This window comes from Pipistrellus kuhlii, unplaced genomic scaffold (assembly GCF_014108245.1).
Source record: "Pipistrellus kuhlii isolate mPipKuh1 unplaced genomic scaffold, mPipKuh1.p scaffold_m20_p_11, whole genome shotgun sequence".
NCBI classification, from domain to species: Eukaryota; Metazoa; Chordata; class Mammalia; order Chiroptera; family Vespertilionidae; genus Pipistrellus; species Pipistrellus kuhlii.
The window spans coordinates 11554072-11569602 of NW_023425416.1; the positions used below are offsets into that span (position 1 = coordinate 11554072).

A 15531-nucleotide genomic window follows, 5' to 3' on the forward strand; every position below is an offset into this window, starting at 1 on the left:
GAAGCAGCTGCAGCCTCTCCCCTCACCCGCCTGTTGCCCTGGGTCACCTGCCTGGACGGTCCCATGGCCCTTTGGGGGGCCCGCCTGGCCCTAGACCCTCTCTCGGCGTCAGCTTGGTTCGGAGGGTTTGAAACTACGCGCCTGTTGCCACGGGAACCCCCAGCCCCGCCCCGAGTCCGTCTCAGGAGGCCTGCACCTGCCCAGGAGGGTCTGCACCTGCCCGGGAGCCTTAACAAGCCCCCGTGGCCGCAGGCCAGGCTTTCTTTCCTGAGTTGTTCACCGAGGACCAGATTTGAAACGCACTCTGAGGGCAAGAAGAGGCCCAGCAGGTGGAGGCCAGCTCACTTTGGAGCCATCCGGGCCGCGGGACATGGAGCAGGCCACTTACCTTCCGTGTCCTTGGCCCCAGTGGGGCCCCCGAGCACCAGCCTCACAAGTGACGTTTAGATAAGATAACGCAGGTAGAACGCCAGGAGCCTGACATCGAGTCAGCCCTCCGCAGGTGGAGGCTGCTTTGCATGAGCAGGACTTGCTCCGTGGAAGGCTGGGCCGCTTTGAGTTTGGAGGCATGTGGATCTCGTTTAGTGATTGGGAATGAGTTTTCCCCACACACTTCATCACTCAGCTCAGCAAGCATTTGGGCAAGTGAGCCCCGAGAAATGGAGACGCCCCTACTTCCAGTCCTTGTTATTTTCTCTTCCTCACCAGCACCCCTTTCCTGCCTCCCCCGCCCGCGCCCTTCACCGTCCCTGTGGGGATGGGGGTGAGGGTGAAGGAGCAGCTCCTGTCCCTTGGGTTGGAGCGGGAAGCGAAGGCAGCTCCACACCAGGAGAGGAAGTGCCACCCGCATCCCTCTCCCCAGCCAGGTGGGCGTGTGGGAGGGCAGCGCGGGGCAGGGGGTCACACCTGCACCGCTGCCGCGTGTCCCCCTCAGAGCTGCCACCGGGAGGCCCTGAAGGCGGAGGTCAGAGTCTTGGCCGCAGTCACATCTTGAAGGAGAGGGGGTCACTCTGGGCCTCAGGCCCTGGGCCCCAGCAGCTCCAAACCTTAGAAATTGGAGAAGCTACTGAAATAAAGGGACACTAAGGGAATTTCAAGGAAACAAGGACGTGTGTACACACACACACACACACACACACACACACACACCTTTCCCAGGGTCGGCCCAGCTGGCACGTATCCCCCAGGGGACCCAGGTTCGGGCTGATTGGAGCTAGCCCAGGTTCCTACCTCTGTGAGTTCCCTGATGGCAGGAGGAAATGTATTGGTCATTTGTAAACACTCCTCCTGACCCTCTCTGCTTCAGGAAACTCGTATTTCTCTTATCAAATACCCTGGGTGTTTCATTTCATTTTCCTGACTTAGTTATTTTGAGATTTCTGCTTGAGATTTTTAAAAATATATATATTTTATTGATTTTTTACAGAAAGGAAGGGAGAGGGATAGAGAGCCAGAAACATCGATAAGAGAGAAATATCGACCAGCTGCCTTCTGCACATCTCCCACCAGAATTGAACCTTTGAGCCAAACTGATTTCGGCATGCTTGAGAATTTTTAATAGTTTCATAGAAGCTGGAGCTGAAAATATCTTTGAAGATGGTAATAATGATAATAGTAACAACTGCCATTTGCCAAGGCTTGCTCTGTGCCAGGCTGTGTTCTAAGAAGGCACAGCGGTATACACTCTCACTAAATTCCAACCACAGCACTGAAAAGATAGAGTTAGTTGTCTCCATTTTATGGATGGGGAAACTGAGGCCCAGAGAAGGTAAACAACTTGCCCACGGTCACATAGCCGGTGAGGGGAGCCCAGGCGACTCCTCTGTGAGGCATCATAGGCGGAGGGTCCAGGGCCCGTGAGACTTTTAGGGCCAAGGAAGAGGTTTGATTTCTTTGAGAATAAGAAGGAAAAAAAATAAAACTTTAGGTTGAAGAAAAATGTTAATGTGTAGTATTAATATATTTTCTTTTAATTAATGTAATTGTAAAATAGGATTCATTTTTAATATTGTTTTTAGAGAGAGAGGAAGGTAGAGGGATAGAGAGAGAGAAACACCTATCGGCTGACTCCTGCATCTTCCCTAATGGGGATCACGCCCGAAACCCAGGCACTCGGGGACCTCTTGGTTCACGGATCAACACTCCACCACTAAGCCGCACCAGCTCCATGTGAAATATAGCTCTGATTACCTTTTGTAATATAAGAAGGGATTCATGAAGTCAAAGGTGCCTGAGACCCTAGTGCAGGCAGGAGTTAGATCAGGTCAGCCTGCCTCCAAAGCACATCTTTTCACGGTCCAGTATCACCCCATGTCACAGCCGAGGACATGGAAGTCCAAGGCTACCCGGCAGAGAGGAGACAGAGCCCAGCGGAGAATGCCGGTTCCCCGGTCCAACCACCATGCCCGGCAGGCGGACAGCACCACCTGGTGGCATTTTGGGTAACTGCCCTTTAGTGAAAGGATGAGCCTAGAGCGGGTTCAGGTTCAAACACCCCCTGAAAGCAGCTGCCAGCCAGTCTGCCCTTGGGCTTCCCTCTCAGAAAACCAAGCAAAGGAGCCACAGGCTCTGGTTAGGTTATCACTGGAGTTCACACATCACCCCTATGCGCGCGCGCGCACACACACACACACATGCGCGCGCACACACGCACACACATGCACACAGTCACTCACACACACACACACACACACACACACACACACACACACACACACACACATACTTCTCCCCGGGCAAACAAAATATCCCTCAGGGTTTGCAAAGTGCTTAGATCCAATAGGGATCCCGCATGAGCCAATTTATAGTTTTCTAGTAGTTCCTTTAAAATAAAGAAACAACACACACACAAAAAAGTAAAATTAATTTTAATAATATAGTTCATTTAAACTCGGGTTCAGCCAACTACTACTATGGCCAAAGCTAGCCCACCACCAGTTTTTTTTAAATAAAGTTTTATCGGAACTTAGTTAAGGTCTGTCCGCACTGCTTTTCGCACTACCTCGGCGGCGCTGAGCGGTTTTGCAGTTCAGACCGGATGCCCACACAGCCCTGGCCGGTGTGGCTCCGGCGGTGGGAGCGCCGTCCTGTGCACCGAGGGGGGGGGGTCTGGCTGGGTCGGGCCACTCACTCGGGTCTCGGGGTTGACCCTGTGGCGGCCCAGGCTGGGGGTGGCGGTGGGGGCTCCGTGAGGAGCTGCAGTGAGTCCCGGGGCGGATGTGAGTCCTGGGGCAGCACTAGCCATCGTGCTCGGCAGGGGGCGCAGCATCTCCCCGCCGCGGGGTCCAGCTGGACGAGGGCACAGAAAGGAGCCACTTCAGAACCCCGCGGAGTTCACATCAGCTGGTCTGTTCGCTGGGGGAAATAGAAGACGCCGTTTTTGCTCTGAAAGGTGGTTGCGATGGACTGGCACTTGGCATATATCGAAGTCCTGGAGTTCTTCACAACATCCCCTGGAACACAGAGAGGCCCGGCTGAGCTGGGCACACGCCTCCGGCCGGCCCTCGCCCAGCCCAGAGGCCCCCGGGCCGGCAGGCACCCTCTGCTGCCCCTGCCCTGGGCTGAGGTCAGGCCTCCGCGCAGCTCGCAGCCGCCGCTGCCTCTCCCAGGACCCCGCTCCTCCCTAGGAGCAACGGGCACGCCTGGCCCAGCATGGCCACCTGCAGACCCTGCTTTGGCTCAAGTGCCAGGACTGCCTGATGGACGGCTTGCAGGCCATCCCAATGTTTTTTTGTTTTGTTTTGTTTTTTTTAAATATATTTTATTGATTTTTTTTTTTTTTTACAGAGAGGAAGAGAGAGGGATAGAGAGCTAGAAACATTGATGAGAGAGAAACATCCATCAGCTGCCTCTTGCACACTCCCTACCGGGGATGTGCCCACAACCAAGGTACATGCCCTTGACCGGAATCGAACCCGGGACCTTTCAGTCCGCAGGCCGACGCTCTACCACTGAGCCAAGCCGGTTTCGACAGGCCATCCCAATTGTTACTTACCTACTTTATCCCCATCCCTACCCCACACTCACTCACCCCTCATCACATTGCTCCCCAGTCTAGAGGCACCCCACTGGCCAGTGCTCCCTGGTGAGCACCTCCAGGATCTGCCCAAGGCTGGACCACCGCCCCCAATGCCCATAGGCTGCAAAACCTGCCTGTTTAAATAATAATAATAATAATAATAATAATATCATAATGATAACATCTCATCAGTGTTTCTCTCTCTCTATCCCTCTACCTTCCTCTCTCTCTAAAAACAATATTAAAAACGAATTATATTTTACAACTACATTAATTTGTTGAGCACTTACCTTGTGCCAGGCACTAGACTGCTGCTTTCTCTGTGTACAGAGCACTGGGGCTGACCCCCTTGGCCCTGGGTTCAATGCCTTTAACCCCCGTTTCCCAGGCTCTTTGCTCTCCCTGGTGACACAGCTCTGACTGTCACTGTGTGGGGAGGCTGGTGAAGGGGTCGGCAGAGGGTCTGTCATCTCTTCTCCATCTGGCCCCTGCACCGGCTGGGTTACTCACTGTTAGGGCCACGAGGCCAGAGCTTACCCGAGGTTTCTGAGCAACTGTGAGCTTAAGCCCAACCCCTGTGGAGGCAAGGCTCCTGTCTGCCCTGAGCCCAGCATGGCCCTGGCACCCAGGCGGTTCCAGAGTCAGAATCAGCTTCCCGGCTCCCATGTCGGGGTCACGGGAAGCCCAGGTGCGTTTGCGTTTCAGATGAAGAAGAAGTGATCTTCAGGGTCAGAGTAGCCCATGCAGTATTCGGAACATACCTGTGCTAAGAAATTGTTCTCCTGCAACTCTGACTGACTGGGCAGCCTGTGTTTACATTTGCTCCATCTGGTGGCCGCAGGCCTGGCAGCGGCCTAAGGGGCAGGGGGCAAGGATGGTGGGCCAGGCAGGAGGGGGAACAGGGAGGACCCGTAGGGCCCTAAAGGGAGACTCGCTCTGTGGGGGCTGTGTTCAGAAGAACCGGATGGGAGATAGGACTCAGGATGCTGCTCAAATGCCCCCTCCCCGGCGGGCCTTCCTGACCTCCCTGTCTACCATAGCTCCTCCGCCTCCAGCTCCTTCTCCTGGTTTCTCTCTTTTTAGAGCCTGACTCTCATGCATGGTCCACGGACCTGCAGCATCAGCGCCACTGGGGAGCTATTCAGAAATGCAGAATCTCATCCATCCAGTCCTTGCCTGCCAGATAAGAACCTGTGTTTTAACAAGATTAAAAAGCTCTGCTCTGTAGTAGGGACACATCTGTTGCCGGGACCCTGTCTTGTTGTCTGCAGTGGTCAAGGGACAAAAAGTCCTGGCACATAGCAGGTGCTCAGGAATGAATGAAGGAATGAATGAATGAACGAACCAGAATTCAAACCCAGACATCCTAATTTCAAACTATGCCACTCTTCTGAGCACTTGGGGCAGGGCTGGGATTCCGAACGAGATCACGTGTTCAATGAATGAATGTCTGTCCTACCCACCTCCTGGGGCTTTTGTGAAGATAATTCCTGTTCACTGTGTTTCCCACCTGATTTCCCCAAAACTCTGTGACGCAGGAAGGCAAATGCTGTGTTATTCCCATTTTTCAGATGTGGAAACTGAGGCCTGAGAAAGTCCAGATTCTTGCTGGAGCTCACACAACTTGGAAGCGGTATTATAGCCAAGACTTGTACTCACACTTCCTGATTCCAACGGAGCCCTCCTTCCCTAGGCTATATATTTATTCATTTGATCATGCGTTCCAATGTCACTGAGTACCAGCCCCAAGCTGGGAACTGGGAACTGGGAGGGCATTAACACAGTTCCCTACGAAGTCCTCACCAGACCAGATGCCTATTCAAGCAATGGTGACACAGCGGGCCTGGGGCGTTTGCAGACTCAAAAGGCTGCCTGGAGGACTCTCAGAAGGCTTCCCAGAGGTGGTGACATACGGAAGTTAGCCGGCAGAGGGAGGGGCAGGAGGAACATTTCAGGCAGACACACCAAAGGCCTGGGTGAGAGAGGGTGCCTGCCGCCCAGAGAGAGGGAGCCAGGAGGGTGAGCTGGTGAGCGAGGGGTGATGAAGCCCGAGGCTGGGGAGAGGCAGGGGGAGGGCAGGCTGCCTGCAGAGGCCTTTCCTTACCCAGGTGCCAGCCGTACTCCCAGGAGGACAAGATGGGGTACTGAAACTTGTCTGCGGGCTTCTGCCGGCTCCGCTCCCGGAGGTACGAGGCCCGGCCCTGGCCGTCGTGGGAGACACCGTGGAAGAGCAGCTGCAGGGTGTGCAGAGGCACCGGCCTCATTTCTAAGGTCTCCGGTTTGGTCTGGCCTGCGGGCGCCCGCGCTGCTCTTTGGGCCTCCTGGTCTCCCATTCCCCCGGGCGGCTGGGCTCCGACCCTCTCCGTCTCTGGCAGTCCGGTCCTTCCGGTCCTTCCGGTCCTTCCGTCAGGGGAGCCGGGGGCAGGCAGGGACCCCCCTCCCAGGGCTGGGTGGAAGACGGCCTGCTGGGGCCGCTTCCCGGGCCGGGACCTCTCCTTGGCGTACTTGTGGCCATGGGTGACGGTCCAGGTGGCGCGGGCGACAGTCTCCTTCCTGATGCGCTCCTTCCAGCAGGCTTGGCCCTGGGCGGTGAGCAGGTCCTTCATGCCAGGGAGGGGGGTGGCAGCGAGGTCGGAAACATTCTGCCCGCAGTTCTCTGGCCTGTGTTTGCACTGTTGGTGTCTTGTCTCCAAGGATACGTGCAGCCAATGAGGGCTGGGTTGCTAAGGTCCTGCCGGAGGGGAGGGGCAGAGGGCAGGGAGGACGGGCCTGTTGGTAGGCTGTAGGAGAGACCGGGCTGGAAAAGGGAGGGAAGCCACCACCACCCGCCCAGGTGCTTGCCCCGGAGGGATTCAGGGCTCAGGGGTCTTGGGGAGATGCAGGGGGTGCCATTGCCTCGATTCCATTTAGCAAACCTCAGTGTACACCTGCTGTCCACCAGGCATCCAAGGGGGTCCAAACAGAGGCCTGGTCTCCTCCTAAAGCACATGTGTCAAACAGAAGGCCCTCGGGCCAAATCCGTCCCGCCAGGCCTTGCAATGTGGCCCACACCGTGCTGTCATCACTGCACTCCGCTGCGTTTCCATCACAATGACAATTTATGACTGTTCAGTAAACCATTCGGCCCACGATTTAGGCTGGATTTTAGATTTTGGCCCCTTCTCTGATTGAGTTCGACACCCCTGTCCTAAAGGATGCTCTGGACATGGGGCTGGGGCTGGGGGTTGCCATGGCAACTCTGGATGCCAACTCCTAGACACAGCTCTGCCATTCGACAGCTGCGTGGCCTCATCGGCACAATCAGATGATCGCGAAAAGCACCCTTAGCATTGAGAGGATGGCATTAGGCCAGCGTGTCACAGCGTGGGCAGGGCCTGACACAGAGCAGCCCTCCATGCCTGTCAGCGGCTGTCTAGCAGGTACCTGCCTGGCACCCGCTGTGCGCCATATGCTTTAATTCGCCCCTCGATTATGGGGCTTTCAGAATCTCCTTTTCAGATGGGGAAATGGAGGCTGAGGGAGAGGATGTGCATGCTCCAGGGCATGTGGTTGGTATGTGGTGGTACCTCCATGCCAGGCCCTGAGCTGGGGTTTTCCTGAGGGATTTCACTGAATCCTCACAGCAATTCGCTGCCAGGCCTCTTAACTCACTTTTCCAGATGAGGAAACTGAGCTCAGCGACATTAAATGCTCACTCTGGGATTGGCTCCAAAACCCATGTCATATATTCCAAACACAAAACTCTACCATGGAGTGTGGCAAGCACCATGAGAGAGGCACCGGCAGGGTGGAGCAGAGGAACCCCACCAGGACTCTGCAGCACCTGCTCCCTCCCCCTGAAAGCCAGGGGGAAAGCCAGGGAGGAGGCAACATTCGCCTTTTCACTCTGCAGGCTGAGCTCTCATCTGTTCCTTCAACAAACATTCCTTTGCTTTTGAGCCTGTGGCAGGCACAGAGCCAGGTACCAGAGGTAAATGAGGAGGGACCGAGTCCGCAGGCTCCCTGTCCTCAGGCCTTCACAGTCCAGAAGGGGAGAGAGACTCAGAACCCCGTGGGTGGAAGGGGAGGCGGGGAAGGGGAGGTGGTGGTCAGGGCAGGCTTCCTGGAGGAAGCGTCTTTGAGACCTGAACTATGGACAGGAGTGAGCCAGGCAGAGTGGGAGGAGACTTACAGAGCGGGCCTCACCTCTGAAAGGCACAAAGGACACAGCTGCACGGACTGTCCCCAGAAACAATGAGGGCTCTGAGGAAGTTTGGGAAACCGAGAGCCAGCTGGTTAAACGGGACAACCTGGGTCTGTGTGCCTCCTCTGGAGCATGTGAGTGGTCACTAATTAATTGTGCAAACACCGTTATAATCCAGGCTTTAAAAATCGGGCCATGAGCACTCTTCTTTGCAGACGGAAGGCCTTCTGTGTGCCAGGAGCTGCGAGTGAACAAAACCACAAAACGCCTCGCCTTGGGGAGCTGGCTCCTCTGTGCCCGCCTTCCTCTACGCCGCGTGCGTACCTCCAGGGAATATTGCCTGGCACTCGGCAGGTGCTTAGAAAAAGGCTCAGGATGAGCTGGGCTTTCACCTTAGCTCGGTGGCAGCTGGGTGGACAGGGAAGGACGGAGGGAGAAAGTCAGTATTGCGGGGCTGAGGGGAGGCAGGACCTGGGGGCAGGGTCCGACCTCTGAACTCTAGAAGCCTCCCTGACCCAGACTGCCCCCACCCCCAGGATGGTAAGTCTAGGTGCCAGAGGTCCAGACTGAAGGCAGAAGTGGGTGTCCCCTCCTCTGGGCTTGGGTGACCTTGCGCCTTCGGCCCCAGTAGCTGCCCTCCGTGCAGCAATTTGCGTGTCCAAGGCGACCCCTGGCGGTCACCATGGCAACGACTGCCCACCAGGAGGACAACCAGACAGAGCAGGCAGGGGTCCACCGGCTCCCCTGCAGGATGGCCAGGCTCCCCAGGAGGGGAGGGGAGTGGAGGGAGCAGAGGAGCGCCCCTAAAGTGCTGCCTTCCAACGGGCCCAAGGACAGCCCCCATACCCCAGGGAGAGCTGCGCCTTCAGATGCTGGGCCCCACCCTGTGCAGACCCTGCTGCAGTTCATGGCCGCCTCCCACAGCTAGGCCCCCGGGTGTTATCACACACAACCTCGGTGGTTACCGCCCGGGTGATGTCAGGCTCCTGCAAACTCCCTCGTAAAATAAAGACAATCCTGAGTGCCTAGTGTTAATGTTATTAGCCACGATGATTTTCTTTGCTAACCCATGTGAAGCCCACGCAACAACCCCTGGGAAGCGGAGGGGTCCGCCCCAGGCCTGTCTCTGGCCCCCGCCTGTGCTGAGGAAACAGGAGCTGAACCTGGGGCACCAGGGAGCCTGGGGCACCCTCCTGCAGTTCTGTCATTGGCGGGGGCTCACGGATAAGGCTGCACCCCAACCCCAGCCTGGGGCTGTCGCCGGCCTCCAGGACGCAGCCCTCTGTCCCTCACAGCCCCTCCGGGGTTAAGCTCTCGGTGGGGACACCCCTCTCAGGCCCCGTCCATGCGGAGTTGTGATTTTGGGACCTGACCACGTACAGGACGGACGCTGTGCTCTTCACACACCTGCCTTTGTCTCCATCCTCAGACACTCCACGGAGCCGTCAGTCCCATTGCCCGGTTTACTGGGGAGAACCAGGCGCTGTTTTCTGTGAGGGTCAGCGATCTGCTGGAGGCTGGGGCAGGGCCCATGCTTGTAACCGCCGTGCTAAATGGCTTCCCTACAAGCCCCCACCCCTCCTGGGGCCCCCCTTCCACTCTGTCTTGGGGAGCTGAGTCTCCCCGATACTCAGGCAGCCCCTCTCCCAGCGGCTCTGGATGGGGAGTGGTTTGCCCAGCCAGTGGGGGTATGTGTGGTGGGATGGTAGGATCTTTCTAGAGGTTGACCTTAGACTAGGGGTGTCGAACTCAATCAGAGAAGGGGCCAAAATCTAAAATCCAGCCAAAATCGCGGGCCAAATGGTTTACTGAACAGTCATAAACTGTCATTGTGATGGAAACGCAGTGGAGTGCAGTGATGACAGCGCGGTGCGGGCCACACTGCAAGGCCTGGCGGGACAGATTTGGCCCGCGGGCCTTGTGTTTGACACATGTGCCTTAGACTAAGGTGGCCAGAAGTCCCAATTTTTAACAATTTGTCTTGCGTCCCGCGGCGTTTTAAAAAAGTCCCGATGTTTAAATCAGGACTTTTTAAAAACGTGACGCGGAACAAATTGTTAAAAATTGGGACCGTCCCTCCAAAAGCAGGACGTCTGGTCACCTTACCTTAGACTAGGGGTGTCAAACTCAATCAGAGAAGGGGCCAAAATCTAAAATCCAGCCTAAATCTCGGGCCGAATGGTTTACTGAACAGTCATAAACTGTCATTGTGATGGAAACGCAGCGGAGTGCAGTGATGACAGCGCGGTGCGGGCCACATTGCAAGGCCTGGCGGGACGGATTTGGCCCGTGGGCCTTGTGTTTGACACATGTGCCTTAGACTGTAAGTTTCCCATTCCTTTTCCATTGGATGGATGAGGGCACGGAGCCACCAGGCTGGCGGCAGAGCTGGGCCTGGGATCCAGAAGTGAACCTGCAGCATTCGACCCCGTGCTTTCTGAGCGTTTCTCAGGCACCGGCTTTTTCTGCTGCTAGGTGCACTGGCTGCTTGTAGCTGGGCCGGAAGCTGGCATTTCCGGGGCTTGGCACCTCTGCCAGGGTTTCCTTCTCTGAGATCACCTGCCAGTTTTGTCCTAAGAATGTCCACACCAATAGGGAGAAGCGTCTGGTGCCCTGGGAAGGCGGTGGGCATGGCAGAGGGTGTAACGTGGGCAGTAAGAGGCTCACGGATTCTTTCTGTCTCAGCTTTTTCCGGGGAGATAAGCAAGTCCAACATGCGAAACACCCCTGGCTGGGAGCCGAGTGAGTCAGGCTTGTAAATCCCCCATCTCCGCCCGCTGCTGGGACTCCTGAGGAAGAGAGAAGGGGTGTGGGTGGCCACCCTAAATTCCTAGCACAACCGCTAGTTCCCTGTGTGCTCAGGGGTCCAGACAAAAGCCTTATCACAAGCAAAAGGATCCCTTTGTTCAAAAAGATTTCTCCCACCATGGGTTTGGGCAGCATCCTTGGGACAGAGCCAGGGGGGGGGGGGATCAAATTCCAGCTTGCCTTGAGCGATGTGACATTTTTACTCCCTCTGAGAGTTGTGATTTGCTATTGTGAGGAGCAAACAAATGAGCTAAACAAGATGTGTTCTGGGGAGTTTTCATGAGTGGTCTCCTCTGATTCCAAAGCCCCTCCCCTCCACCTTAAGGGAGACCTGGACCGATGCCACTCCTTTCCCAGAACCCCCTGCTTTTCATCCCCGCCCCACGAAGGCCAAGGGGCACTGAAATTAACGATCTTGTTCCCCATGTCAAAATACAAACTTGGGGGATTGACAGGATTGAGCACTCATTTTTGCCATTAACCATGGTTTTGCTAATTTTTCAGGCTGTGCAATTTTCAAGGGAAATTAAATCCCTATGCTCCGGATTCCTTTTACACCAAACTCATCAAAATGTGGCTTTCCAGGCCCCTTTGAAGTCTTAAGACTAGACGTGTGGTTTATAAGCGCATCGGAGAGACACGTTAATTGAATGTTTCCTTCTTGGCAGCGTTGCTGATGAGCGAGGCCCTGGGTTTCAGAGGAAACGGGATGAGGAAGAGGCAGGCATCTGGGCGGGACAGGGCAGGGTCCACCGGGGTTGAGGATCTCTGCAGGGCGGCTGGCATAGGCCTCACCTCCTTCGCCCCTGAAGAGTGATGGTCCTGGCAGCCAAGGGCCCAGGGGACCAGGGAGCCCGAAAAGGTCTGGCCTCGGCCCGTCCAGGGTTAAGGTGCAGTTTTCAAGGTGTTTGGACAAAGAACAGCCGGTTTCCATAGCAGCCAGCCCAAGTGCAGATAAGAGCTGGCCCGTGGCGCTCGCTGCTGCCCGGAAGTGCACAGACCGCCCCGTGAGGTCTTTGAAGTAACCGGCAGGGCCCCGCCAGGCCCAGCCGTGTAGGCAGACAGCCCCACGTGACCAGACCCCAACCGCCGAGGGCGGCGCCCTCTGAGAGTTCACGCCTAAGGTGCCTGATGCCAAAGCCCACCCTGCTACCTGATCCACGAACGCCCGCCAGGCTCCGGCGAGGGATAGAAACCAGTGGCTCCGGCCTTGCGCTCCTCTGGGGACAAACTCGGCCTTCGGTGGCCTGCCCAGACCCCCGGGCAATGCCCGCACCCCTCTCAGGCCACAGGCCTTGTGGGAGTCCAGGCCCACAGACGAGGCTGCTCCCTCCAGAAGGGGCAGGACACCCCCTCCCTCCCTCCCACCCACCAGAGGCCAACCAATCGCCACCCTGACCAACAAAGGGGTGTCAGGAAGAGACAGAGGGAAGGATCCAGAGTCTTGTCTCCCCACCTTTCCTTTCACCCCTCAACTCCAGTGGAGGTGAGGGATGGGGTGGGAGGCAGCTAGGACTTCCCATCACCATGGCAACTGCTCCCGCAGGTGTAACCAGGGAGGACAAACGGGTGGGGACCCAGGGTCCGCCTCAAGTGAACTTTGAGAGCGCAGCCCCTGAGCTGGTGCTGTCGCTGTAAAACGGTGTCACCAGACTGCGGTAAGGGGAGGGGAGGCCTGGAGCTGGGGACATCTGCAGCGGGAAGGAGCCGGGAGGGAGAGAGCGAGAGGGGCGGGCCCTGCTGTCTGTCCACAGGCCGTAGGAGGGCAGGTGACACTTTTCTGTTTGAATAAATTCCCTCCAAGGGGACTTCTTGTATATGTAGGAGAGGCTTTCTTCTCGCTCTTTTTTAAAACCACAGCCTCCACCTCGGTGGGTTTCCTATGTGGGGCTCTTCCTCACGGCAAGGCCCCCGCAAACCTCTCCAGGCAGCTGCGTGGGGGTCAGGCCCCCCCTTTCCGGTGCCCCGCACGCTCAGGCGGGCCGTCTGGGTGAATCCCCACCGGGGCTCAGGGAGGAGCTGGGCCTCCCCCTGCCAGCGGCGGCCAGGCCCCTGGTCAGGACAAGCGGCTCCCCTGTGTGCTGCCGGCCAGCGATCGGAGGAGCAGGCCAGACTCAGGCCATTGACCAGACTGCGCTTTAAGGAGCAAATGTTTTATTTAATAAGTTATAAGGTACAATTTACAGTCAGCATTTGATTCCAGTTTCGCTTCCTTGTCCCAGTTTCCGAGGCCTGTGGTCCCTTCACCTGAGGCTTCTGGCCGCTCCAGTTTCGAACGTTGGGCGTGTGCCAACACTGGCCCCAGCTGCCGCCCCTCGCTGCAGGCCCCCCACCTGGGCCCCGCCCGCCCACAGAGGCACGGCAGCCGCAGCCTGCCCTGACCACACTCCACGGCGGGCCCTGCAGCCAGCCAGCCCGACGCTCTAGCTTTAGTCCCAAGCAGGGGTGCAGGAAGGGGGGCACAAGGCCTTGCACCCCGTTTGTAGACTCTTGCACCTGCCTGTTGCTTTCCAAACACCGTCTGGATGATAGGGGGTCAGGGCCAAAGACACAGCCACCACCGGGCACGCAGCTTTTGCTATTTTTGCCAAACAGCGAAGGAGCACCGAGGAGCTGCGGTCCACCCCCTCCACGGTCCCTGATCAGACCAGAAGTTGGCAGGACCTTCCTTCTTTCCTACCTATAACTATTTTCCAGAAAAAGTGGCCCCCGAGACAGCCCGGGCTGGGTGTGGAGGGCTGTGTCGCGCGAAGACTGCTGCTGACACGGGGACCCCTCCCTGCCACGGAGAGCGTGCTGGGAGAGCTCATGACGGGCACGCGGCTGGAGTGTGTGTGAGGCACAGGGGCTAGTGCGTTGGTTACAAAAAGGGATCTTTGGCAAGTGGGGGGTGGGGGAAGGGCTGCTGGCCGCTGCAGACCTTCCTCCAGACCAAGACTGACCAGACTTTAAGAGCAAGAACAGACACATGGCTGCCAAGATGGTCACACGGTCGGACTTTGCAGGGCAATTACCAGCCGGTGAGGGAGAGGCGGCCGAGAGCCCTCCAGGCCGCCGGCTGTCATGTGGTAAAAAGGCTACAGAGCAGCGTGGGGTGGGAACGAGTGGTCAAAACAACGTGCCCACGTTAGCAGCCTTTTCTCACGTGCTGTGGGCACCGGAGGAGAGGACGCTGGTGGTAAGCCATCCACTTCCCTAAACAATCACCTAAGCGAGAAGCCTCTTTTCCCCTGCCCCTCATCCCTGTCTGGTTTCCTAAGCTGGTACCCGGTGCCATTTCTAACACCAGCCTTGCCTGTGTTCTCGGTCTGCCTGCAGGGGACCATCTGAGCCGCCAGAGGTCAGCGTTGCCCAGCCCACCATACGAGCTTGCATTTCCCCAGTGTCCCCCAACGCGTCCCCAAGGAGTCAAGTCTAGGATTTCGTTCTGAAGGCACTTTAGAATGGCAATGTTTTCGGGATGGGGTTTCAGACCCCCACACACAAGCCGGAGGACTTTGTGTAAAAAAAACAAAACAAAAACAAAAACAAAAACAAAAAACGAGTTACAAACAAGCAACAAAAGCAACCACCAGAGGCACCTCCCGGGATCTGACGACAGGCACCTAAGGCACGGTGATGTGGAAGGGGCTGCCGGGGATGTGCTCCTCCCCCCACTTCACGGCCAGGACGTACTCCCCCCGCTCCTTCACGACGTAGGTGACGTTGTACTGCTGGTTGCCCACGTGCTTCATGGAGACCTCTTCGCAGGGCGTGGTGGGCCCGTGGACCCCGATCAGCAGCATGTTGGAACCTGAGCGGCAGAGGGAGGTGGTTACCAAGAGGCCGAGTCCCAGGCGGCAGAGCACCAGAGGGGAGCCGACGGAACGGTGCCAGTCACCACCGGCTGAGCTCCTATGATGATGTTGGGGTCTGAGAGGGGGGAGTGTGGGATTCTGAGCCGCCTCATAGAGCCCAACACTTGTGGGTTCAAATCCCGGCCCTGCCACTTCCTGGACGGGTGACCTTGGACACGGAACGCCACCTCTCCCTGTCTCAGCTTCCCCGTCCGTAAACAGGGGAGCGCTGGCACCAGCCTCGCCGGGAGGAGGGCTCTGGGAAGCCCTCGGCGCAGGATAAGGCCTCTCTCTCTCTCCCTGGAGGTGTAATTGTTCTGTTATTCTCATGAGAACTTTATGGAAGGCACTATTCTTCCTGTGTTAGAGAAGAGAAAACTGACTTTTAGAAAGAGACTTAGTGCTTTTCCCAAGGCCACACGGCATTTAGGGAAGGAAGAGAGGAAGGGAGGGAAGGAGGAGAGGAGGAAGGGATGAGTGGTGGAACCAGCCAGGTTTCCAGGCCAGATGTGCTAGACGCCAGAGCCCAGCCAATTCACTACTGACACCCGGACAAATACCCCAGGTCCAAATTACTATTAAGTGTGAAGCAATCAGGGGCAGAAAAAAAAATCAGAGGAAAAGTGTAAGAATAAGGTAATGAACACGGTGACCTGCACATGGCTGGGCTCCACGGGAGCGGGGCA

General features: G+C 56.9%; 2 protein-coding genes across 9 annotated transcripts in view; both read right to left on the reverse strand.

Annotated features, from left to right (window-relative positions):
• Positions 1–3257: 3257 nt before the first annotated feature.
• LOC118715082 (protein ATP6V1FNB) lies at positions 3258–6991 on the reverse strand. Its single transcript, XM_036430724.1, has 2 exons — positions 6123–6991; positions 3258–3452 (listed from the first exon to the last, which is right to left on the reverse strand). Exons 1-2 carry the CDS (start codon positions 6622–6624, stop codon positions 3334–3336), a joined length of 621 nt encoding a protein of 206 aa, XP_036286617.1. The 5' UTR covers positions 6625–6991; the 3' UTR covers positions 3258–3333.
• A 6155-nt stretch (positions 6992–13146) lies between these two features.
• The window catches only part of FLNB (filamin B), a 136272-nt gene continuing 133887 nt past the window's right edge, over positions 13147–15531 (reverse strand). For all 8 annotated transcript variants that reach the window (XM_036430718.2, XM_036430717.2, XM_036430715.2 and 5 more), the window contains one exon: positions 13147–14802. In XM_036430718.2, coding sequence (XP_036286611.1) covers positions 14615–14802 — 188 coding nt within the window. In that variant the 3' untranslated portion in view covers positions 13147–14614. The remainder of the gene's footprint in view (positions 14803–15531) is intronic.

Coding starts and splice junctions, on each gene's coding strand:
- LOC118715082 (XM_036430724.1), bottom strand. CDS start 6,624: ATGAAGGACCTGCTCACCGCCCAGGGCCAAGCCTGCTGGAAGGAGCGC. Junction 3,453..6,122: donor GGAGTACGGCTGGCACCTGG/GTAAGGAAAGGC, acceptor TCTGTGTTCCAG/GGGATGTTGTGAAGAACTCC.